General features: G+C 39.0%; 1 protein-coding gene across 2 annotated transcripts in view; it reads left to right on the top strand.

Annotated features, from left to right (window-relative positions):
- PI15 (peptidase inhibitor 15) overlaps nucleotides 1–26,459 on the top strand; it is a 29,295-nt gene extending 2,836 nt beyond the window's left edge. For both annotated transcript variants that reach the window (XM_037381585.1, XM_037381586.1), the window contains exons 3-6: nucleotides 16,494–16,612; nucleotides 16,895–17,027; nucleotides 17,189–17,304; nucleotides 20,290–26,459. In XM_037381585.1, the coding sequence (XP_037237482.1) occupies nucleotides 16,494–16,612; nucleotides 16,895–17,027; nucleotides 17,189–17,304; nucleotides 20,290–20,425 (504 nt within the window). In that variant the 3' untranslated portion in view covers nucleotides 20,426–26,459. The remainder of the gene's footprint in view (nucleotides 1–16,493; nucleotides 16,613–16,894; nucleotides 17,028–17,188; nucleotides 17,305–20,289) is intronic.
- The last annotated feature ends 358 nt before the right edge of the window (nucleotides 26,460–26,817 follow it).

Below are 26,817 nucleotides of genomic sequence, written 5' to 3'. Positions count from 1 at the left end.
TTTCTGTCGCAGATGTTACCTAAATCTGGATTTGATCATATAATCTGTTTAGCACATCCCAGCAGCACCTCAAAATGCTGAGTGCTCTCAAAACACTGCAGGATGAAGACCTGTTGCCATACCATAGGCTGAGTTTGAAGTTTGGTTAAGTGGAAAGGTCAGAGACAGAAAAAACAGAGAGGTCAGAAGTCAAGCTCACTCATCGTTTTCATTGCTGGGCTCTCCACTGAAGTTTCCTTTGATTCTGCATAAATAAACTTTATTTTAATGTCTGAGGGAATGGCAGCCTACCATGCCCATCCTTGACTTGTGTGTTTTAGAAATGTGCTCCTGCAGTTTGCTTAAGTGAAGCCAGCACCCTGTCATATTCTCAAGAGTGTTGTAAGTGCAATGTTCTTAGCCTGTTCAATAAAAAACAACTTCAATAGAGAAAGCAAGCTTCCTTGATTAAATCTAATTTAATGCACTCGTATGCATAAACTGCCAAGATTTTACCTATATTGGTCAGGTATTCAGTGTTGCTCTGCAACAGCACTATGCAAGAGTTGGTACAAAATCAAGACTGAAGCCATGCTCTTTACAGCTTAGATGCTATTCTTTTCCTTGCCCTTCTTACTATTGCTTTTACCAGTACCAACCAGCCATAGGATGTAGCTGTGTTCCTGTCAGCATCTGTCCCATCAGTAATCTCAAGGGCAAGGTCTAAGGCTTTCTTTCATGTTTTGTTTCCCAGTCTGAAAGTACTTTGGGACTTCATACTGCAGAATTCAGAGCAGCACCTGAAGCTACATAGGTAATGATCCAAAGCACCACTTGAACTTGGATGCCCAAGTGGCAGGCAACCCCTTTGCCACCTTTGCAACTCTTTCAGAGTTTAGTCAGTCTGTGCGCGTCCCATGTAACTTTACAGAGCAAAAAAACCAACAACCAGTAAGCAACATCGTACATAGCTTGCTCTGACATCTGCTTTGTAGCCATGGCAGCATCTATTTAAAGTTTTACCTGTGTGGCTACAGAAAGGTTTTGGTAGGAAGGTCTTGAAGTTAACATGGTGCTGTAAGCCATACCAGAACTGGGGACCCCTGTATCAGTAATGCCCACTTGAATTTACTTAGTCCGTTCTTCAGTCTCTGTGTAGCTTCAGTGTATGGCACCGTATCCGTTGTGTCTTACGGGGACATAAGTTTGCTGCTGTTATATATAAAAGATGTGTCACTCTACTCATTTTCATAAATAAGACAATCGCATTGTTACCAGCAGACAACATGCACTGTGCCTGAAAAAAAACTTACAGAGTATGTGTGTCTGTCTTGAATACTATGGAAAGCTGCAGTGGTAGTGGTGAAAGTGGCCTTTCCCATTTCTCCTAATGATGACTAAAAAGGATGTCACATGTAGAGAGCTGGAATTACTTACAGATGCAGTAGATTGTGGAAATCTCTTGTAAGTGTGTTGAAGCAGAGAAGGACTAAGCAGTTTGGAAGTAGAAGAAAAAGATGTTTTCTCATCTTTGTCCACAGTCCTATTAAATTGTGTTTTATTCTTTTTTCGTAATTCTGTTGGGAACTCTGTTCTTCTCATGAATTGCTGTATCACATTCTCACTTCTATACAGTTCCATTTGCTTTTTCTTCTCTACTGGTAAGAACTCAGGTTCCTGTGATTCCAGTTTCCCACACCTAACCTTTTGGGGGGCTTTTCTCCTGGACATACTCTGTTACTTCCCCTGATGCAGTCTGCTTCTCACGCATTTAGTGCTTTGAACTCCTTGGACTATTCTGTCTGCTCTTACTGTCTGGAGTTTGGGTGGTATAGAACTTTGGATGAGGGGTCTCAAAGAATGGCTTTGAATGCACATGTGTTAGGCAGGGGAGGTTCAGATCAACACTGCAGTAACAGAGCCCGGGGAGTGTTTTAATTCTCTTTGAGAGAGGTGGGTCGAAGTGCTGCTCCAGCCTGTTGTATGCAGTCCCCAGTGAGTGTGGATAGCTGGGGAGCCAAAAGCACTGCCGAGAGGCATTGTTTTGCTGTCAGTCCCTAGTGAAAGAACTGGTGTGTCTTACGTCAGACTTTGGGAAATTTTTCTCTTGGCACATTAGCACCCTATGTGTCAGACTTTAAAGCAGTCCTCCTTTTGGTTCTGGTTCTGGTACTGATGATGGCTTCAGTTGGAAGTTTTTCTGCAAGTACAAAACTACAGTCAGTGTGTGTGTGAAGGACAGTGAAAGAGAAACAAGAACTTTCAGGCCTATAATGCAGAGGTAATGACGACTTTAAATTTGAGTCTTAGGACATCCTTCATTCTTTCTCATTCTAAGACTGTCATTCTCCTGTCTTTACTTGTGCTCTAAAACCTGATACCTTACCTGCAGAAAGAAAGATGACACCATACTTTTGACCTGGCAGAGGGTGAAAATCATCCATTTGGCTTTGTATATTTTTTTTCTGGAGAACACAGAAAGATTCCATAAAATGAATGATTTAGAAAAAGTGAGGTGTAGAATTGCCTGCAGCTCTCTAGTTTGAAAGGTATGAAATCTGCAAATGCAGTTGAAGTCTGTGAACAAACAAATCCCTTTCTCTGAATACTAATTCTGTACTACAGAGGCCTGTGGTGCCTTTCTGGAACATCTCATCTACTTGGTAGGCCAGTAAAGATTTGCAGTATGTTGTCAATTGAAATTTGAGTCTCATAAAACATGCCATTTAGTATGCATTGGTACTATCTTTAGGCTCCCAAAAACATTCATTAATGAAATATCTTTTTGTATGAGAATCAAATGTTATTTTTACCTTCCCTACAATCATTCCTATTTGAGGCCAGTTCCTTAAAAGTTTGTGTTGTAGCCTTTGTTGTAACCCACATCACTGTGTGCGTGCAAAACCTGGTGGAGTAGGTACTTACGTACAGGCATGCTTTTTGCAGTTTGCACGTACCAAAAAGGAGTAACTCTGATATAGCTGGGCCTTAATGAGCATTTAACATTGTCTCCATGGCATTCCTCTAGGCAAAGAGGGAAAATCCATTCCAGTTAAGAGCACTCTAAGGTGATCTGAAAACTTGTTAAAGAGCTAGACTGAAAGAGGAGCTGTGAGCAGTTCACAGCTGGCTCTGCAAGGATGCACCTGAGCCCAGTGCTGATCAACGTAGTCATGAGCAGACTGGCATGTCTGAAGTATAATAGATGGGGCAGGACTGCACACTCAAAAACATGAAGCTGAATGTTTGTGGAATGCTGCCTGAAGATTTTAAGAGCAGAAAAACGCTCTAGATAAACTTGACCCTGCTTATGTATAGAAAATGTTCTGATACAGGTTCAGGTCTTTTTTGTTCAGATTGCATAAATGCGCTTTTATATTTGGGAAAATCTGCCCCTTGTTGAACATGTCACTTTGTAGGACTCAGAATAAAAGATTGCCAGACTAGCCTGAAATGGGTTAGTTTGGATACCCAGTTATTTCATGGCAACGTAAAGGTAGTTTCTCATGAGCCGCTAGCAGAGGAACTGGGAGGGAATGGAGAAACAGAGCCTATTAATTTGTAGTAAATCCTCATGAAAGACTGTGATAAAATGGACAAAGGAAATGAACTATTGTTCTAAAAGAAAAGTAATTGTGTTGCAAAAGAAGCTCTTGGTAGTTGTATGAGGGAGTCCATGTGAGTCATGGGGGAGATCTGCGCACTCCGTATGGCCCAGGAGTGACCCTCTGCTGAGGTGATGACTTTGGAGACTTTGCTTCCTGTGCATGAACATCTGCAGACAACTTACAAAGTCAGGTCAGAGAAGCAAGAAAATAGCCCACTTGGTTGTCACAAATGTAAACAACGGCATTATTATTTCACTCCTAAATTTGAAAATCTTGATAAAACTTACTTGCTGTCAAGGTGATCTTAAAAACACTGTGCAATGTGTGACGTGTAAGACAAAATGAAAAAAAAAAACCCAACCTACTTCAAGTTATCCAAAGCCCTATTTAATACCTAAAGCCTTTTATATGGACATGGAAAAAGTGAGTTAGTTTGGTTTCCTCTTAAATGCAAAAGCATTTCTGATAAATAAGCTTCTCAACTTGTTTACCTATTTTTTGCTGTTGTCAGTGTGGTTTCTTACAGACCGTTCTAAATCTTAGAGAATATTTTGTTCTTGCGTTGTTTGCCCTGGCTCATCTACATGGTCCCACTGAAATCATCCATGTCTGTGAGTAAGGATTGCAGGGCTAGTTCCTTCAAGATTTATGTCTAATGAGTTGGATAGGATCTCTTAATTCATGTAATTTATCCCTGTCTTGTTGCAGGACTTCCTTCTGCTTTAAATACATATGGTTTTCATCTTGTCTACTCCTGAACACATATAGTGATGCTGTCTCAGTCACATCTCTTGGCAAATATTTTACCTTAGGAATAGAAATTATTTCCAAATGTCTAACCTAAATATTTCCCTCTAAAATTCAGATAATTAATCTTTTTATACACTTTTTCACTGCCCAATAGAATTTATCTCCTTTTTCATTTCAAACATTACCCTTTGCATATTTACTGACAGTTTTTTTGGCATTAATTGAGATGCATGCTTGCATATAATCTTTCCGTAATTTCCATGTGCACGTCTTACAATACTTCTGCAGATTGGAGCAGATTACAGTTGCACTCAATTTACAGCTCCTTTGTTAAATCAGTGAACAGCACCCTTAAATGTCAAAGCAGATTAGGCCCATCATTTTAACTGTGCATGTTTAAAGACACAAGTGCCATAATGCAATGGAGAATTTACTCTAGAAGTTACTGGCAGCCTTCTTTTTCCATTGAATAGCCCTGTTATCTTAAATCCTGCATACACAGAGAAGGTTGCAGTAAAGTAATCAGATGATGAGTCAGGGTACAGAGATCTTAATCTGCTTTTCATAACGCCAGAGCACAAAGTAAATCTAAGTACAGTCCACGCCAGACTTCTGAGGGGAGAGAGATGGAGGAGTCTGGAGCTTTCTCAGTGTCGTCCACTTATCGCATTCTGCCATAGCTTCCAGATTGCTCTGTGCTGGGAATTCAGAAGGGAGGTGACAACAAATGAGAAGCGTTGCAATGGTGAAAGGTGTCCAGTGGTTCCAGTTTCTCCCTGCTACCACTTGTGTTTCTGTTCAGCCAACTGAGTATGTCCCTTCTGCCTGGTGCGCCTGCCAGCACCAGGAGTGTCTGAATATCACGGGCTAATGAATTCTGGACTATCAATCCTTTCAGAAAACGAGAAGGGTACAGAAACAACGGATATGGTTTATATGGTTACAGTTAGGGGTGTCTGCAGGACAGCTTTGAAAGGCAGCAGTCGTTTCACAGCATAGTCGGCCTTTTTCTGCAGTGGGAGCAAAACATGGCAACCAGCAGTAGGCTGAGAGAAAGCAAAAGCAGATGGAGCTTACATTCTCTTAATTTTGGCACAATAGTTACCTAGCTCTCTTGCCTCACAGGTGAGATTATCCACTTATCTATTTCATACTGTCAGTAATGCAGCACTGTACTAATCATTGGCTATCGGTGAGATGCAGGATGCTGCCCGCTGTTCTAGCAGTTTCATCTACAAAAGGCCAGGAAACTCCATTCTGTCTCAGTAACTAAACTGGTGTTCATCTACGGTCAAATCAAAGTGGATGCTAGCTATAAGAAGTATATCTCTTAAAAAGCCATCAGTTGTGTTCAGAGTGAACGACAGAAGACCTGTTCAAAAGTTGAACAGAAAGGACCTTTGCTGGAAAGCACTCCTTGAAAAATATGGAGAACTTCCCCCAAAAAGCTATTGTTGATAAATATACGTTGATAAAGCATGACTGTGATAAACTTGCTTTGGTATTAGAGCTCCTTTCCAAAGTTTTATGCATAAGAATTTTAAAACTTCCATCTTGATAGTGTTTTAGAAGAGAATATTTACATTATTTAAATTTAGTATTAGCAGAAAGCCTTCTAGGAGTTTAAGCAAACAAAAAACAACCTAGTAAAGTCTCAGATAGAAAAGCAACTTGCCCAGAGCCCTCAGAATTAGACATTCCTTTATTATTAAATGTAGCACCTCTTGAACTTCTTGGCTAAAAACAGAGACAGGGCATTTTTCACAAGAATCTTGATCCAAAGTACACAGTACTTCATTTCATACATGAATGGAGATGATAGTAATCTTAAGCCTCTAATCATTTTTATCCTCTTCCCATACCTGAAAAGAAAATCTGAAAAGAAGAATAGTCTGTCCAGGTCTGTGGAAATGTGTGACCTAAAGGCAGCAAAAGATGGAAACCCCAGGATAACCACTTGATAGGGTTTAGTACACAGAATGCTGTCTTCAGCACAGGCACCTCCACCTATGAACGTGTCTGCAGGTGCCCTGGGATGCGGTTTGAAGTCTATTTTAACTCAGCCAAGAATGAACTGGGTTTGCACCTCTATCTGTGCAGTGATATATGCTAATCTGCATCAAGAGAAAGAATCTTAAACTGAGCTTTCTTCTTCTGAGAATAAAGAACTATTGTTCTTATTCTTTATCCTGCAGAAAGAAGAAGCTATGTGTTTTCTTTTGTGTCATGCTGCCATGTCTTTCAGTTAGAGCTACTTGGAAAATAATAAGTATTTTCTTTGAAAACTTTTAAAGAAATTAAGAACATTTTTTGTTTTAAGGAAAAACTTCAGTGGTTAGTAACAAAAAAAAAGTTAAAAGTGTAGATTTTTTTTCATATAGAAGAGAAACAAAACACCACAAAAGAAATACATTTTTCATTCACATTTTGTGGTTGTGAGAAAAAGCAATTTGTTCTGATCACATTTAAAATGATAGAGGTCAGACACCTTCCTCTTTAGACTCATGACGAATTGTCAGGGTAACGTGGAGCTAGACAAAGTTTGGTCCTTTTTGTTACCACTTCTGAGATAAGCTCTTGCCAACTAAAATATGTCTTGCAGTAGGTTAGGAAAGCACTGAATATTTTAAGATACGTAGTTCTGATATTTAACTTTTCAAAAAGCTAAACAAATAATAGCATATCAGGGAAGCTTATTGTTATTAAATCTGACAGCTTACCAATTTTCTTTTTTTCTTATTGTTTAAAAGCCTGGTGCCAAACATGAAAAGAAGCGCGGACAACATTTAGAAGAAACAAATTGACTATTAGCAGCAGTCAAGCTTCAAATGTTAGCACTTTGAATTTGGACCAAATAGGCACCTAGGAATATAAATTTCTGTATAAAATATAGACTTGAATTTTCATAGGAATTTCTGGCAATGAGGTTTCTTGGACATCTGTCTGGTGATGCCCTGATTACTACAAGACAGACTTTCTAATACTGAGCCCTTCAGAAGTGCGAATCAGATGTTTGGAGGTTTGGTTTTATGAGAGTAAATTGACTATGAAACATTGCACAGTTTTACTTTGAGTTGCAGTGGAGTATTGGACAAGCAGCTTGATGTATTAACCCTGTATTTATTTGCAAAAGAATGAGGTACAGAACTGCGATGCCCATCAAGATTTTTTTTCTCTGCAGGGCAGACTTCAGCAATTGTATGTGTAAACTTTCTACTTATTACCTAATGCATTTAAGAAAGGTCTTGCGCATGTGGTAGGCATGAATTACAGTGTGCACAGTAAAATTTCTAACAGGTGGCAGCTGAGAGCAAAAAGTATTCATATTCAGAGAGAGAGAGAGACAGCCTAGAGTCCAAATGATCTCAGAGCCCAAATAAATACATGATGTTTGCCAAATCTGTCTATAAATTCCAATGAGCTCATATGTTTTCATCACACAGTATGTATTGAAAAAAGTGAAGGCAAAGAGACGAGGCTCTTTCAGTCACTCTGCTGAAAAAGCATGCAGGTGAAAGGGCTGGTGGGTTGTTTTATTAAGCTTTGTGCCAGGTTTGGGATAGTGGATGTGGTGGGGGGTCCTACAGAAAGTATCTGAACCTGAAAATGCTACAGGTTTGGCTATACAGAAAAGAAGGGGAGAAGTTGCACAAGGGACTCCTGCATGGGATTTCTGAGACACGGCCACCACATGTGCAAGTGACACGGCCGGTGCAAGGCTGCATGGCTGAATGACCCGTGAGGACAAGACCTGCATGTTGGAGGGCAGCAGCCTACATCTGCTAATCCACTCTGGGGCTTGCACGAGCAGCTGTGGAGTGCAGCTGTGCAGATGGGCTGGACAAGTCAAATTTCATCCCTCAGCTTCCCAACGTTTTTTTCACAGGAAGAAACTGCTTGAATCAAAGTTTTCTTCTTTCCCGCTTGCTTCCATTCTGGAAGTAAGAGCTTCTGATCTTCAGCTGGGCAAACATGCGGAATTACAGGGCTAATGGAGAACAAAATCAGAAGTCTGAGGTAGAAAGGTGAATTTTTTGATTGGTCACTGCTAAAAGAAGGTCCTACTGGCCACCTTTCTGAGGTGTGCAGGAACGCACCATGGATTTGTTCTGAAGACACTAGTGTGAGTCCACAGTAAGCATATATGAATAACAAATAAGATGCCAAAACTGGAATACAGATTGCCACTTTCTATTACTGCAAAATGTAACTGTGTTGCCATGGAACTATATTCTTATTACGTATCCCCACATTTCATTTGCAATCTCATCACATAACTGCAGTTGTGTAAAGAAGGTGTGGAAAAGGAGAGTGCTTAAACCAGCATACTTCACTTGTTAGCTCTGGATTTGTGCTCAGACCTGTACCCGGTGCTTGTCACTCCAGCTGTATAGCTGCTGGCAGCCAGCTGAGGGGCTGGTCACACCATGGCTGTTGTGGCATTACTGGCAGCAGCCCTCACCTGATGGGCACTCAGGGAATTCTTAGGAGGGTACTGAGTGACCAGGATGTGTATGCTTTGCTTAAAGTACTTGTTTTACCACTAAGAAATATGCAGAATATTATCCTAGCTGATACATCATAGTAAAACCAAACCAGTAAAATACTGAGGGCTGCTACTGGTGTTTAATATTATAGAGCAATGCTCTGCTGAAGTTCTCTTGTACTCATGCAAGTGAGGGGAGCTTTCTTGCTACTGGCAATAAGACTAAGCCAGTAAAGATCAGGGATTACGATGGCGAAAGAAGAATTGAAGCATGGTTGTGTGTTGCTTGAATGCTTTAAAATGATCATTAGCAGACCCCCTAGGCTACCGGGTTAAAAACATGTTCGATTCCCCAGTTAGCCCCTATCTTCTATCTAGCAATCTGTCTGCTGGCAATCTCAGAGAAGGAGCGCTCCTACTGCTCACATTTTTTTCATATTCTCTTTGTGACAATGAGGGCTGTAAAATTAAGTGCTTCTAAAAAACCTCCAGTTCACACACAGATATCCACATGGAATGAGAAAAGCATTTATATGGTGCATCACTGTGTATTCTTCTCCCTTTGTATTTAGATCACAAGTTCTTGCTATGTGTTGCTACTAACAACCATTTCGGAGTACTTGCAGAGAAGAGGAGAGTTCATTGCCGTTTGCTTTGGTAATGATGTCTCAGAGCTCATGCAACAAGGCACAATACAGATATAACAATACTAAGTCACATATTTTATTTTGTCACTGGAAATACGCATTCTGAAATTCAGGGAAGGTATCTGATTAATCTGAAAACAGATTAATTTTTGTCTCTGAAAATCAGGAAATCAGGAAAATTAAATTAAAAATGTTTCAGCTTTCTCATGGAAAGTCATCATCCTTGCATAATGAAGAACTAGACTAGCAAAGCATAGATTGATGTTTGGTTTTTTTCTCACTTCCCATATTTGCCAGGAATAATGGATCTTAACTTCCACTTCTTCCAAGTTCTGAACTTTAATAACAACTTATAAAGGGGTGCAATTCCAGGTCAGTCATTCTTTCTCTGGTGTAGCATCTCTAGTTGGGGCAACTAAAACGTTAGTTATCAAACTACCTTTCAGGTCTAAAGATATTACTGATTTAAGTATCTGTTTTACTTGGGAGGTATTTGACTTGCTTGAATCAGCCCTTTTTGTCTACCTGTAAGAAAGCTGAAATAAACATTTTATCTGCATGTACTTTATTTTTACTTTTGAGGCAGTGACTCAACAGAAAAAGACAATGCAACATCACTTTTAAGGAAAGTAAATGCAGTGAAGTGTTGACAGTTTTTACTGATGACTTTGGAAGAAGACAGAAATTGAGTGCTGTGGGAAAAAAATAATAATAGCATGTTTTGAAGAATTTGCCAATCAGATCATAAATCTGTGGATAGGTATCAGCAACATAAAAAGTGAAAATTGTCATTTGTCTTTTTTTTTTTTTGTTTCTTTGACAGTGTGTTGAAGGGTTGTAATAGAAATGGATGCCCATTTTTAGATTTATAGAGCAGCCAGGTTTTTTTTTTCCATTTTAAATACTGAGGAGATGTCTTCTTGCAGAAATGGGAAACAATCATTAACATATTCTAGTATGCATGAAAGCAATTTACGAATGTAACATTTTTATACTTGCAGGGATAGGGATTGTCTGTTTGTTAAGAAAAACGGCCATTAAGGGTCTATGTGAAATTCCAAGACATTCATCCTTTCCTTTCTTAGTTAGTGATGCTTTGGATGATAGATAACGTCCCAGAACTTATTTGCATCTTTCAAAATATGAAAGAAAGCCTTGACAGAGTAAGGATACCTTCCTTCTCCCCTCTTTTCACTAAATGTTAAAATAATTCTCTTTAAAAAAATGAGAAATCTTAAGACGTGATCAAGAAGGTAAAGTAATAGCCATACATGGCCACTTCTGTGATTGACCTTTTCCTCCTATTTCAGCAAATTATGCAATTAATATGCATTAAATGTGCTTATGCAGTATGTTTCAAACTCTTCCAGCTATGGAAAACACATCAGAAAATTACCTGATGTACATTTTCTCCAGGTATTGGCATCCTTTGGATGGCCAAGCCAAACTCTGAGAGACATGAACTACTTCCTAGAGCTCTGTGGACTGCAAACTGACATCTCACAATGTCAGCTTGAAACCCAGTGTTTTAATACTGGTTCCAGGCAGAAATGTTGTGGTGAGTGTTTGGACCATCTTACTGAGACAGGCTAATGAAAGGGAAAAACAGTCATGTCATGCGCTTCACTGATATCCAGAGGTCCTGAATCAGCCTTTACACAAGAGAAAGATTTGGTTTCCTAATCTTTATGTAATTACACAGTACAAATACTATTAAGCCAGACTAAAAGGACTCCAGCCTGTTGTGCACCGAAACTGAGAGGTGCTCTAAGAAAAGAGAAGGTCCTTAAGGAGGTTCTGACATCAACTACTTCACCTAGTCATTGTGGAGGCCTATAGCGAACATATGCTCCTGCTTTAATAAAGGTACAGATCCCAAATGATGCGGTTCCTTGATACCATCAAAATCCTAAAGCCTTAGGATGTTTCGTTAGCACCAGTGATGGGCTCTAGATTGTGAGAACGCTGCTTTGAATCCCTGCTCTGTTTTAGTCAGTGTAATTTAACCATGACTTCATATATTCACCATTCACAGATGTTCTCAGCAAAGTTTGCATGTTCAGACTGTTCTACTAGATGTTGCAGTAATGCATTTAAAACTAGGAATATGAAACTTTACTTTTCAAGTAAAATTACCACACGGTAAATGTATCCAGGGTAGCAGTATGGTTCCAATAATACAACAGACATACAACAGCCCTTTAGAAAGTTTGAAGTAAGAAAATGTGAATTGTATTAAGAGTGCTCCGTTTAATTGGTTTTGGTAAACTTGTTCAATGTTTTCTACCTACAGATATAGTAGTACGGTTGCTATCTGAAATGCCTTGTTGCTTTCAGCTTTACCCCCTGTTCTGCAGCAGGGTTTGCCCCCTAAGACATGTTTGAGCATGCTGTCAAGAGAAAGCTACTCCATTTAAGCAATTGGTATTAGGAGTATAATTCTGGCTGTAATGAGAATGAGCAGAACAACTGTGTTTTTAAGTTCAAATTGTAGTTAAAAATGGTTATATGCACCATTCCTCAAATTAAAGCATAGCTATCAGTGTAGGAAGGGAACAGCCAATTACTTTTCAACAAATGTGGACAGATCTTTGTGATATTGTAGTTGCTTCTCTTCTTTTTCTTCATCATAATATTTATTCAGCTTCACCACCATTTTAATTTCTAAGTGAGTAGTTGTGACCAGGACCACCTATTTCAGAAAAGAAAAGGACAACTCCATCCCTTCTACGTATAAATTATCTAAGAACAACCAAGAGACAGCTATAGGAACAGCTATAGAAAGGGAGGGTATGAGGAAACTGTGACCCACAACACTAAAAGGCTTCTCTTGGGGAAAGAAGCTCACTTTTTGGGCTTCATGAAATATCATTCAACGTTAAAGAGATTTTGCTTTACACTCTGTTGCTCATTATACCTTATGAGAATAAAAGAATTTATGTTAATATTTGTTTGCCTAGTGAAACAAACAAAAAACCCATCTTGGGTGAAATTCTGGCCTCACTGGCAAAATTCCTGCTAACTTTATTGATGCTAAGATTTTAATCCTAAATTTCAACCAGCGTGTGCTGTGTGAGTGCAGAGAACACCCCAGAGCTGCCTCACAAAGTGGTCTCTGGTGTTGAAACTCCCCGTGTAGCAGCAGTGGCTTGTTCCCTGTGTTTGATCTGCTTGACAATTTTCAAGTGTAGTATAGTTTTGCAGGGAGCAGTGCAGAGAGCACAGTCAGACAGCTTTCTAGGAAAATAAGCTTTGGCTTAGGAAAGAAAAATAAATTGGCCAAAGGATGTTCGCTTCAAGTTGCCAGTGGATGTGTGGTGAGATGCTTTAACTCTGTCACAGCTCGGTCAGACCCAGCTGAGGAGTGGGGAGGGTTTCCATGCTGGACCAAACTCTGGAGAGTTTGGGGTGGGGTCTTTATAGTGGGTGGAAGGAAGGTGACTGCTTCCCCAACTACTAACAAACCTAGAAAATGAAGATTTGCTGTCCCCAGGGAGAGACTGAGCATAGTTTATTGTGGGACTGCAGCCAGGTCAATTGGGACTTTGCATGATAGCATTTGAGGATGAATCACCTCCTTGGATCTTGACCCACTGAGTATGCAAATCTTTCTTCTTTTTCTCTTTTGCAATTTTGTGTCCATGTCAGGCAGCTTTCCCTAACATGTTAGGACTGGCCATAATTTCAGATTTTATCATTTTGTTTATCACACTGTTTTTGTAAAGTCTTTGCTAATTACCACAAGCTTTTTAATTTCTCCTCATACGGAAACTGGCCTGGCTTTCAAGTTAACTTCACTTTCTCTTTCTAGGATATTTTTCTATTTCTTTATATGCTTATTATCTATGTACAACAATGAAGCATCATGGATTCAAATATCTAAATGTCTTTGCACTGTACTCTCACATGCCCAAACCAGGGGACTGAGCTGAGATACAAGTTAAACCAAGTGTGGACTCCGAGTCAGACTTCTTTTGAAAGGGGTGAACTAACAGTACAGTCTCGTACAGTTTAGAAGATTGTAAGTCATTATGAGATATTTTTTCTGCTTCAGTCTGTATTAATTATTTGCCTTTTCTCATGGAGATGATCTAGAGCTAGTCCTAGAGGGACTGAGACCACTTTTTCTTCTGGTAAATTAAAACAAAATAAGGAGGGTAAAGTACTTCATCTTTTCCCATGGAATACAAATTATTTACATAGCAGGAGGGGACCCTGTACAAAGGCTTTCCACCAGCCTGCTAAGGAAGGAATGGAGGGAATTAAAAGATGCTGCACATGCTCCCCTCTACTTTATTTCTTATTCAGTGGTTATTTTCTTTCTCTCTTTCTCTCTCTTTTTTTATGTTTGCCAAATCTTTCCCATGTCCAGAAAGTGGTCAAGAGTGAAAAGATAATGGAAAGCAGAACGCACTATGTATCACAGTAATGCTTACCTGCCAAACCCACAACTTTTTAAATGAGTTCGAAACAACCCCCTGACACTTTACCAACCAAATACTGCAGATGATTCCCAAGAAGTGAAAATGAAGCTGAGGAGCCATGAAAGTGAAATAGCAATGTTCTCACTGTCCACGGTAGGGGAGCCGTGCCTAGTTTAGAGGACATGAATAGTGAAAACCTAATCCAGTCTTCACATTGCTTTCAAACACCTAACGTGCTATTTTGCGAGGCAGTTTAGTACACGAAAATATGCTGGGTGGAAATCAGGAGCTCAGTGCTATTTGTGCAAATACAGTACACATTTAGATATTGTGGGACTGCAGCCAGGTCAATTGGGAGCAAGCATGCAAACCTTATGTGCAGCCTCCTGGCAGGGAGCAGTCGTGCCAGAAGCATGATTAATCCCAGCAAAGGAGGGTGTTTATGGGGTGTCACAGTCCTGGAGGAGCTGCCCCTAATGGATGCACACCAGGCAGCTGTGTTTGGACCCACACGCTGGATCCATGTGCTGCTGTTCCCCTGGGTCTGGGCAGGCTCCAGATGCCAGCCGTGGCCCAACCTCTCAGGAACACTCTCCAGGCACACTTTTATGCTCGCACTTACTGTTGCCCACTCTTGAAGCCCTCTTTTGGGAACCACTGATGTGCCGCAGAGATTGTAAAGGTTCTTTTGTACACCATCCACATGCAGCTAGTCAACGTCGGCAGAGGTACAAAGCAGAAGAAATGTCTGTACACAGTTTTCTTCCCCTTGGGCCCTGGAGCATTTCCTGGGTTTTGGATGGTGCCATAGCAATCCTGGGTTCCTTCTCTTGTACCCTAGTGCTCCAGTTTAGCCTTCTCTTCCCAAGTTACAGACTTATCCCTAGTTCCCCTGAGAAACTCCCTTCATTTTTTCAGAGCTGAAGTCCAAGTGTGCCCTGGCTTGAAGACCATTCCTCGTTAGCATACTTCTTCCTAACACTTGTCTGTTTTGTCCTTTTACTGGTAATTTGCTTTGACATTGTTCTGGGACCTTTTACGAACAGGTGTAAAGTAAATCTGCTCTGCTTTAAGCACTATCCATCTTAACTTTCCCTAAGGTGGTTCTGCTTGAATGAAGATCGTTTGTGTCAAGGGTTCGTATTGATCTCTGTTGTGCTGCTCAGGGTTCAGTCTAGGATGTGCCTCACCCACTCCGTGTTAGCAGCAAAAGCTTGGTTCAGTGATATAGCAGTTTCATGAAATTTACTAGTTTTTGTCCTTTTCACTGTAACACATTTCACAAGCTACCAGACAAAGCCAGGGCATGGATTACTGACCTAGTCCAGTCTTTTCACTCTGCAAGTTTGCAAAATTAAAACTATGAATTCAGTGTTAGAAATCAGTATTAGCTCATAGTACATAAAATATTTGTCATGTTGGCCACCTTATCCTTTGATAAGTTTATTTCTGACTTTGCTTCTTATTTCATGCCTCAGAGAGCATATTCTTTATTTCATAGCCACTCAAGATTTATGAGTTTGGGTTTGTGTTTAAAACGCTGCAATGGGCTGGGTGGACAATTTTACTGTATTCTGTTCCTGCCTTTCTACCTGCAATTCACTAAAGCTGTCCTGCAGCAGAACACTCCACTGAGGGTATTCAAAATGTGCATCTACTTCCAGGATATACAGCCTGCTTGGGTATCACTTAAGCACCAAGATATACTAGGATTTGTACATACTTGTAATACAACGGTGAGATAGATATTCTTTATCTGGAGCTCCGGTGGTGCAGTAGGTTCTATTGCTGATATCTCCGTTATCACTGAGGCAAACCTGTTTGCTGTGGAGAAAACAGCCGAATTAGAAATCAAGTATGTAAGTGAGCAGACAAAGCATATAAAGGAGACAGTATTTAAGTTCACTTGCCATGTTCCTATCATTGGAGAACTTAACAAGTAAAATGGTCTCTTCTTACAGAGAAGCTGTTATCTTTTTATTCCAGGCAGGGAGCAACGTTAGCTCCCATGCAGAATAAAGTGGTGAAACTCATACCGTACCTGGAAACTATCTGTAGTCTTTGCCTTTGTGGAATCCCTTTTCTTGACCTTGTGGCCTCAAATATAAAAAGCTGCCACATACAGTCTCTCTCTGGCTATGGATACTCTTGAGATCCTATTTCAAAAGTGTTGGGGTTTTGTGGGGTACGTAATACCTGTGTTGGATTGTTCTTCCCTGTGTGCCTCTCCTTCACTTTAACCTTCTGAGTCCCATCCAATGTTTCACTCCTCTTCACACATGGATCTCATCAACGCAGAAGGGAAAATGGTAGGAGAATGCCTGTTCAGTAAAGGGCTGTTCCAGAAAAAAAGGGAGAGATCTGAATACTTGGCTTCCTCTGATAATATGGGCTGGAATTTGTTCCAGGGATAGGGCAAATCCTGCTAGATCCTGTCCATGCTGCCCCACAGTTTTCTGAATTCAAGAGCTCTCTGCCTAGTTACAGCTCTGTGTTATGATAGTGTATTTGTGACTTAAGATACTTGTTTCTTGTGTTCTTGCACTGTGATTGCTATTTCTTTTTCTGTTTTGCTGCTAAGGATATTTTATTTTGTCAGGTTTGGGATGAAACTCTTGCGAAATCTGCAGAGGCTTGGGCTGCTACTTGCATTTGGGACCATGGACCTTCCTACTTACTGAGATTCTTGGGCCAGAACCTCTCTGTAAGAACTGGAAGGTAGGCACACACCCTACAAAACAGTTATTTTGTAAGCCTTCAAACAGCCTTTGAGATCCAGGTCTTAGACTGATGCAAGTGTCATCCAGTATTATAGTAATAATTCATATCCATCTATGTTCATTTAGCTTAAGAGTATTATTGCTTAATACTGTGCCCCTAGTAATGCATGAAGAAAGGTGTATTTAGGTGACTTGCATCAAAGGGATTAGCAGCAGAAAGTTCCAAAATGCCTAAATCTAAAATGACATGTTTTTCTTTCTGTATTTCAAATAAACCCAGGTATCGATCTATTCTCCAGCTGGTCAAGCCATGGTATGATGAGGTGAAGGATTATGCTTTCCCTTATCCTCAAGATTGCAACCCCAGGTGCCCCATGCGATGTTACGGACCCATGTGCACCCATTACACACAGGTTATATAAATTACATTCTTCTATTCAAAACCTACCGTGCAAAACTGGACTTTTCTGTGATGTATTTATATCTCTCTCTCTCAAATAAATGTGTACATATATATATATATACTTATATTTCTTTTCAATTTGGACTTCACCAATAATAAATATTTATTCAGATGGTTTGGGCCACTTCCAATCGTATAGGCTGCGCAATCCACACATGCCACAATATGAACGTCTGGGGATCTGTTTGGCGACGAGCTGTTTACTTGGTATGCAACTATGCCCCAAAGTGAGTTGCTTTCTTTTAATATTTTTATTTTTTTACTTCATTATTTATTTTTATACTTCATGCATGTTTTGGTCCTCTCATAGGACTGCTTACTCCTTTTTCTGCAGCTTGGCCTCTATTTGTGCTTTTTCTGTGGGCTGCTCCTTCATTCTAACTTTACATCTGAAAATACAGAAAATGCATGACTTGGTGTACAAAGAAGAAAAGGCAGTAACTTGATGTGTGTGGAACAAACCCTAAAACTGTTATTGTTGTTATTATTGTTATTATAATTCTTCTCGTTTTCTGCCTTTGTGTTGACTCCAATTTACTTAGTTCCTTATTTCTTTGCTCTTATATAAACTCATGGTGAGCTAGACTTCCTCAGGTAAGCCATCCCACTGTAGATCAAGCCCTTGATTTACTATGAACGCATGTTGCTGCCCACAAGATACCTTTGCTTATGACCATGCTGCATAAGGGCATCCATAGCATAGGTTTCCCACAAAGTCCATCTACCTAAGCTCAGTGTCTACAAATCTCATCTTGCCTTCTGTATTTGGGTCCTTCAAAGTACAGACCATAAGCACCCATAGGTGGCCCTATATCAGGTAGCTTTGCAGAGATCTGTATTATGTTGAAATGAAGAAATTAATTTTCTGCCAGCATTTCCTAGATATCATCTCGAGCTTACATCAGGGTGCAGAATGAATCAATAAAGTGTGGCTCTGGGAGAGCTTCAATTTAAGGTCTGGTTTGGACCAGTGCTGCAAAAGCAGCATGAGCAGGGTAAATGTCTGGTTTCTCTGACTGTATTAGACAAAGCCATAGTTCTGTATAGGAATCTAAGTATAATTAATTGAACATGTTTTCCATAAACTATCAGTGGCACAGGTCCATCTGTGGTAAAGAATATGTCATTACTCTAGCTGTTACATGAGTAAAAGAATTTTAAAGACCTTGCAACTTAAAAAAATATAGGATTTAGTAAGACAACTGACTTGGGGAAAAATACACCTTTGGAAATCAAGATTTATCTGTCTTTTTGTCTTTAGTATCTACTGGAAAAGGATGGTAAGAAATGAACGTGAGGGAGCAAAGATCAGGCGGCAAAAAATGTATCTGACTTTTAGCTCCGTAACATGGACAAAGTGAAATAAAAGTTTATAAGAGAAACCCACATATTATTTTTCATATATCTCCTGAAAAAATAAAATAAAATTATAAACTTCCAAGAATACATCTCTCGTGTTCATATATAGGAAAAGAATGATTTTATACATTAGGCATTACTGAAAACTGATGCATTGTTTATGTATCAGTTAACAATGAATTAATGACATTTTATATTTTCTGGATCTAAACCCCCCACTGTTTCTCAAACAGCAAAGCAAAGCCTGGAGTTACAAGCTGCTTCTCTGGATGAGATTTTGAGTAGACCTTTGATTTGTAGGTCATAGAATTGGATTTTCACATCTACTTATTGTGCAGTCACATAGAGGATATTGAGTGGTCTTGCCTGGCTTAAGTTTATATTCCTAAGAATTATTTGAATTAAGGACATTGGGCTTAGAGTCCTTGGGCACCCATGTAGAAGTCTCTTTGCTAACCCATAAAGGCTAGTTACTCCTTCTGAGTAACTAGCACATCAGAAATGCCCCTAAAGAAGGGGGTGAATATTAGAGCACTGACCTGAGGTGCTAAGATTGGTGTTTGGCAAAGATTTAGGATTTAGAACTCCTTTTCACTGATGCTATGCTGTAATGCTGGAAAATATCTATGCTTCTGAAATTAGGGAAAAAATAGTTGAGGGTAATAACAAAGTTTAGAAATGCCTTGTCCCTATGTAACAGATTCACACAAATCAGCCATGTGTTGTGTAGAAAATTAAGCAGAAATCGGCTTTCAGCAAACTCTTTCTGGATTTCCATATCTGTTATCAAACTAAATGTATTTCCTGAGCACTCAGTCTGCTGTACCCATTTGGAAAAGATATAGAAATGAGCGAAGTATTTGAGAGATTCCTACTGTCTTCTAAGGCACAGCCCAGACCAGGGCTTTTGATCCAATGTTATTGGCTGGGAGGTGTGGGATGAGAAAATGTTTCATAAATAATTGCATTACTCACCGCTATACCACGTCACATGCAAACTAGAGAAATTTCTCTGCTCAGTGAGACATAACATTTAAATAAAAATCTAATTTTAACTTTCTTTCTGCCTACATCACTAGTGTTACATGAATCAGTAAAAGCCTGGGGTTTATATAAGCACCTAGAAGTCTGGATGTGTTTTTCAGATGTTCCTGGATCTTTCAGAGTTACCTTTTTTCACATGATCACTCTCCAGACTGGTACCCCTTTCCCCCTGGGCTCTATTACACAGCTGTATTCACCAGATAGGAGCCCACCTTCTCCTCTCATTAACATCTATGACACCCCTAAAAATGCCCAGTTCTTTTTAATACAGTACTGGTGCAAACGTTTTTATCTTCCCCTTTCTCTAACCATGAATTCAGCCTCAGAGCTTGAAAATGTGGGTCTAGAGTAGTGCAACAGAAGAATAAGATTTTGCTCAGTTTGTTTTTCTACTTTCCAAACCTAAGCTTATTTAAGATAACTGCCAGGAAAAAAAAATGCTCAAGGAAAACCTTACACCAATGCTTAATTTCTCATAAACATAGCCCTCTAGTAAAAAAGTCCCAGGCTCGATGAATCAAAAATCACTTGCTGTAGCAAAAGCAAGACGACTGGGACTTCAGCACAGAAACTAAAGGAGATGGAATGGGCCGCTGGCCTGAGGTGACATGGTCATTCTCCTGCTGTTTTTTGGAATCTGCGGATCAATGTTTGTCAGTAATCTACAGGAATATGGTAATGTATGTTTTCAGTAACAGGGCATTTATAGGATATCAGTGAAGACATAAACTTTAGTCACGTATGGTTAATTATTTTTTTTTCTTCCTTTCTGAAATTACTAAGCATTCTTTTTCCTTTTTTATTTTCAGGGGGAATTGGATTGGAGAAGCACCATATAAAGTAGGAGTCCCATGTTCGGCTTGTCCTCCAAGCTATGGAGGTTCTTGTACCGACAATCTTTGTTTCCCAGGAGTAACATCAAACTACTTATACTGGTTTAAATAAGTTAAGTTTTACATTATTTTGAAAAAAACCCACCAAAACCCAAACAAACATGGATGAGGAACAAGAAGCTTGTATATTGAATTTTGCACATATTTTATATATAGAGATATTGTAATAATACTCTGATGTTTTCTTTTTGTATGCTTTTGTATAATTAGCTTTCAAAGTATAGTATAATTTGGTTTTAACACTTTGGGATTTAAGATTCACATTAACCCTTTTAGATTAACATTTTTTTAAAGGAGAACAAACTAATTTTCACCTTTGCAAGTCTAGCTTCCTGAAGATTAGGTTCTATTAAAAGCACATTAGAAGATAAAATGTGACTTCCTTTTAAAGATAATAGCTCCAGAAAGAGAAGGGTCATTGATTAATACTGTGCTTTAAAAATGGAGTGTGATGTGCAAAGCAACAAATTGTCCTCACATTCCAAATGGTTCCTTCCATTTCCACCTGTGCTTTCACCTGCAATGTCAATGGGACTCTGAGCAAAGGAAAACATATGTGCAAGAGAAACTGCAGGATATTACCTACCTCATGCACAACATCAATTTGTTTATGGTGTTTCAAGAGTTCAGCACACGGCTGCTGCTATCATCAATGATGCCTGTGTGCAGACAGGAGAATTAAGAGAGAATGAGGAACCACACTGGCCAAGATGCAGTGGCTGTTAACTTACATGCCTGAAGTCTTGTCTAGATACAGAAAGCTGCATCATTTTAAATATGCTGGTATAATAGCACAGTCTAGCTCTACCTTCCATGTATCTGAACGCAGCCATAATGGTATAATGGTGCTTTGCAGCAGTATATTTATACTTGTACAAGAAGGCAAAGAAATACATTGCTACAAAGCAACATAAGTGACATCAATACATGACATCCATACTGTTTTTTACACTACAAGTTTGCCAGTTTATGAGTTATCCCCCTGACTGAAACTCAGCCAGGTGAAACTTTCAAGGTAAGATCAGACCTAAAAGTAGATAAGAGGATTTCCAAATAAAAGACATCAGGCAACTTTAGCACTTCATGCAGATTTGATACAAAAATTCCCAATGTCTAAAGCAATTGGTAGGGCCCTTTAAAATATATTGCACTGTTTCCTAAAAATATCTCTATGGATTAATTAGAACCAAATCTGTTTATTATACCTTCCCTGCCAAAACCTGAATGCCTTATGGGTGCTTACTAGAACATTTATAATGAGCCCCTACACTTTGAGCTAGAATATTATACAGGTATTTTTCTTGAAAAACAGATTATAAAAATGAGGAAACAGAATGTCTGCCACAACTACTACATCACTGAAATAGCCTCGAGTTTTGGCTTTATATTACGGGGCAGAATGTACTCCACTTTAAATATACATGTTTAGTCTGCTTGCACTGCTACATTTAGACCTCTGAAATTTATGAACTTTGAAAAGCAATACTGAGTAGGGCAAGCAGAGCAACAGAGGATAATTGCACTAGTACTACATATGTGTGTCTTTAGGTCACTAATTCATTTCTTTTGAGGGTGTTTGAGACAGTCTGTTACCAAAATATGAAGTATCATATTGGTGATATATAAAAAAAAAAGATCAGTTTGAATTCTTTGCGTTAGTTATGCCTTTTCTCCGGCAAAATAGCTGGGGGTGGGTGGGGATGGGGGGTGTGTGCGCAGCATAGTGAGACACATGCCACGGGCTTTACAGCATAAAGCATGAAACTTAGCAGCCCCTCTCCATCTGTCCATAATGTGATCCCTCAGAGAACATCAGCAATGGATCTATGACTCTTCACACATTTCTGGTTAGTGACACTTCTGCATCTGACAGGACAATAACTAGACAAGTATATTGTCTTAAATGTGTCCATGTTTTAAAAGAACAACGTTTGTAATATTCTCCTAACTTTTATCCTAACAGTTACAATATAAATGGTTTTCCTTTTGGTTTCAAAGGGACTTGGACTTGGACAGTGCTCAATCAGTCAAACACTTTCGCTGAGTAAAATCCAGTCCTGTTTTGAGAGTGAAACACAACCTCTTTGCATCATCTTTGTACACACTGAAAGCATTCAGTGAGAAAAAACTAGGTGTGTTGCTAGCCCTCAGCCAGCTCAGTTTTTGACAGAGATGCATGTGACATACTTTTTTGGGTTTTGTTCTGCGTAAGAAATCTTCTCTAGAGGTCAAGACAGCACAGTTAAAACAGTGCATCTAGCCATTTTCAGTATTTTTTTTTAATTTTATATTTTTTAATACCAGATAGGAAGCAGAGCATAAGCAAAAGTTCAGGTCAAACCGTGGAACCTACAACAGTAGGTCTAGCAATAAATGACTATGCACTTTGGAACTTGCAACTTGTATGTTGTATGGTACACTTTCCAAACAGGACTAGACATTGTAAATTAATTTATAATTCTTTAATTCAGCTGAAATTTTTATAACGGGTATATATGTTATCGTATCTGTTACTTTTTAAATTGCTACAAATACCTTGATTTTGTGGAATATTTTGTTTTCTGTGGATATAGAAAACTTTGCTTTTAACAAACAGGTATGCAGGTTTCTTAACAACATCCCATAATGGTGCTAGGGATTAAGTATTGTAATCACACTGTAACTGACAGCAGCAAAAAGTGATCTGGGTATAAGCTATTTCATACGAGCAGCTCCTGATAAAACCAGCCACAAGCACTCAAGCTCAGTTGAGTATTTTTCACTGAACAGAGAGGATTACAGCTCATCAGATACTTGATTACCACATGGAATTTGCCCTTCCACTTTGTTTAATAAGTAGTTTACTGAAGGCCGTTCTGTGTTGCCTATTTGAATCGCCCCAGTTTCTCTCATCTCGTTCTCTTGGGCCAGGTAATGATGAAGCCAGTAAAGCTGTGCTTTGATTGCCTGTGTTGGTTCTGCCTGACTGATTACCTGACACCGAGTGCTGCTAGAACAAAAGTACTGAAATGTGTGGAAGACTTCAGATGTCTTTGGCAGCATATCTGCTCTGATACATGCCGAGGAGAATTCTTGATGAGTTCAAGGCTATGCCGAGGCAAACTACCCCCAGTTGTTATTCTGATAGCCTTTAAGATTTGTACTAATTCCTTCAGAGCAGCATGGTGTGCCTTTAAAGACAGAGAAATTAGCTCAGACTTCTGTTCTAAATAATAAAATTATGAAAGTATACACAAACTAAAATAAGGCTAGAATTTTTTTGTCAAAGTAATGTGAGAGGCATAAGAGTAAAAATGAAGTAACTGATACCATTAGTTCTTGAGTGCGGCTGTTCATAGTATCTGCTTGTGATTTTTTGCCTCATTATATGTCGAAGATGATGGGTAGCAGTTGATACCTTTTGGTGCTAGCCTCTATGTTCTGGTGCTGAAGTTATTGATTATTTTTTGTGGAAGATGAGGTATACTTCCAATATTACCGTATACACTCCAGTTTTTGTGAGATCTTTTTCAGCTAAGCATATAATTAACCACTGGGCCAGATTTGCTTTCAAAGTTCCTTTTTATGGTTGTTTCAGGCTATAATGAGAGTCTTCTGTGCATCAGAGAGGAAAATGTATTCCAGTTCAAACCCAAAACAAACAGCACCCTCCCGTCATCACAACAGTGAAGTGATTGTGGAACAAATTATGGGGAGAGTAAGACCTCTGACAGTCATGAGTTCAGATTGATGCTGAGCAGGTTTTAGTGATCGCAGATCCTCTCTCTGGGGTAATACATGACTTCAGAAAACCTGGGCTTGACCTCGCACAATTATCCTTGGGATCTCTTCTCTGAGATCACCTCGCTCCCCTCTGAATTGGGGTTGAGTTGGATCAAGCCTCAGTGAAAACCATGGGAGATTTAACATTACTTTTAACTTTTGCGTAAGTGAGAAAGTTAGATTCCATGAGAGCTTTATGGACAGCAAAATTAGACTAAATGTGCCGTCCCTTGACAACACTGGGAAATATCATGGGGCTCTGAAAGAAGAAACCTCCCAGAGCAAAAGTGCGCTATACCACAGCTGGGATCTAACAGATAGAAATATATCTGTATCTGTATCCATTTCTAAGTCTCTAGATACATGAATAGATAGGTAGGTAGTTCTACATGTTTATGTATTGTCTGCAAGGACCAGGTTGCAGACATGGATGCCCTCTTGTGGTTGAGAATACCAGTATGTTGGTTTGATTTCATAGGAAGCCACAAAGTTTAAGGATTTTTCAAAAATACACACACACACAAATTTAGTTTGTTTCCCTTAAAATTTTTGGCCTTTATTTTAAAGACACATGAAATTGTTTTATTTGAGAAATGAGGTCCACTGTGTAACTTCTCCATTCCTTAGTTTTACATGCTTTGTAAGTACAGAACTCAACCAGAGTTGTATTGGCTGTTGGTTACCCATCATACAAAGTTTTATGAGTATGAGGTAAAACGGAGGTATTCAGATGTCAGAAGAGTTTTTAGAGGTGTAAATCAGATATAGTTCTTAAAAAGAAGAGAGTGGGAAGCCTCATTACTCAGATACTAAATTCCTAAACTATCCCTAAAGAAACAGGAGTTTTAAAGGCCCAAATTACTGTTGAAATTTGCCCAATATTCCTAAGTTTTCAAGAAAAAAAAAAAAGTTGCTTTTCTCTTCTAGAATGAAGATCTCATAGAATCCAAGCACGCAGCATTTTTATGGTGCTTTTTAAAACTGCAAAACAGAAAATTTGTATGGTTTGGTTGTCAGACCGTAATTGGTCTGATGGCCTCAAAGTGCACAAAATTTCCCATTTGGATTCATAAGGAGAACACTGAACTTCTGAAGTAGCCACAGCCTTCTCAAAATGCTTTCTTTCAAAAGAAAATAAATTGAAAATCAAGACAAAAATAGCAACGACCCACCTGGTTAATTCAATAAAAGAAAAAAAACCCCAAGGTTACTATAGGTAATTTCAAGACTCTCTTGCAGCTGAACCTTCATTTACTGAGTTTCCCTCAAGATTAGTTATTTTCTGTTAGAGAAGATTTTTTTGTTCGTATTACAAGACAATGAATTTTTAAATTCACACAAGTCAGTGGAACAGACATAAACTTTTGATAGTTATCCCCATTCTTCTGATCTTCCCTGAGAGTGAAGTGTGAGAAAACCAGACTGAAATGGTTGCAATTCAGTGTTATCTCTTTGTCTTCCACCAAAAGACAAAATTCAGAGTGCAAAAAGATTTTGGCAGCTTACCATTTGGCAATCAGGTTGCAAATTCTTTAAAAATCCCTTGTACTGACAATCCTTGTAAATTATGCTCGGGGGTTTCTTGGCCAGCAGCAGAAGAGAGGGAATATCCCGCAGGTTATATGTTTAGCTCACAACAGCAATCATTATTTAAATCACATCATGCTGCAAGCTCCTTACAGCTTCAGTAGATCATCATGTAAGTCAGGAATTATCTTAGATGCAATATTTAAGTTAATAAACTTGTTCCTTAGGAGTGAATGGTAATATTGGAATCTAATAGCTCTGAGGGGTTAAACAGCTTTGTTTCATGTAGGGTGCTCTTACATAATTGAAATGGTGCTTAAAGGCAGGGTTCATTTAAGAAGTAAACCATCGACAGTTGCTTTATTTTCATATGCAATAAGGAAAGATATTTTTGAGGACTGAAGATGTTGAGGATTGGAAATGATGACATTTCTATGCTTTCTATCTGAACCCAAGCCAAAAAAAAAAAAAAAAAGTTCAGTGTTTATACAGTGAAACGTCCTTTCCCTCCCCTCATTATATATTTTCATCATTTCTTGTTTAGATCTTTTTGAAAATTGTGTGGGTGGGGTTGTATCTTGTTCTTCAGAGAAGAAAGCTTGTTGTGTAACACGTCTTGCAGTGGACTTTTCAGTATAACAATTCTTTCATATGATGCTATATACATGTTATACCTGAGATATAAATTTGTATTCCTGTTTCAACTTCTAATGCTATGAAACTATAAAGAAGTGTACATCACTTTGATCTATTTTGTAACATCTGTGCATTTAAATAAATAAGTAAAATTATCAGTATTTACACCTGATGTTCTTTTGAGGATTCTTTTGTTGTTTCTTTTGTTGATTTGCTCCCTGAAGGAGGCAAATTTTCAGGGAGATAGTAAAAGACATATCTAAACTGAATTTCAATTCAGTTTGAATATCTTTATACAAGTGCATATGCCTTACACCTGGGCTCCATTATGTGCTTGGAATCTGTCTTTGTGTATCTACCTGTATGGATAGGAAGGAGCCTACCTTTTAGTATTGAGCACCTAAACTCTTCATCAAAATTAGTGGTCAGGGGATGTTTTCTTATGTGCCTCTGGCCAAGAAGAAAAATCTGAACTGTGACCAAAGGAGATATCCACAGAAAATTGGGGAGGTACCATTG

Source organism: Falco rusticolus, chromosome 3 (assembly GCF_015220075.1).
Source record: "Falco rusticolus isolate bFalRus1 chromosome 3, bFalRus1.pri, whole genome shotgun sequence".
NCBI lineage: Eukaryota > Metazoa > Chordata > Aves > Falconiformes > Falconidae > Falco > Falco rusticolus.
The sequence above is the reverse complement of the archived record's forward strand: the minus strand, read 5'-3'. Positions and strand labels throughout refer to the sequence as shown.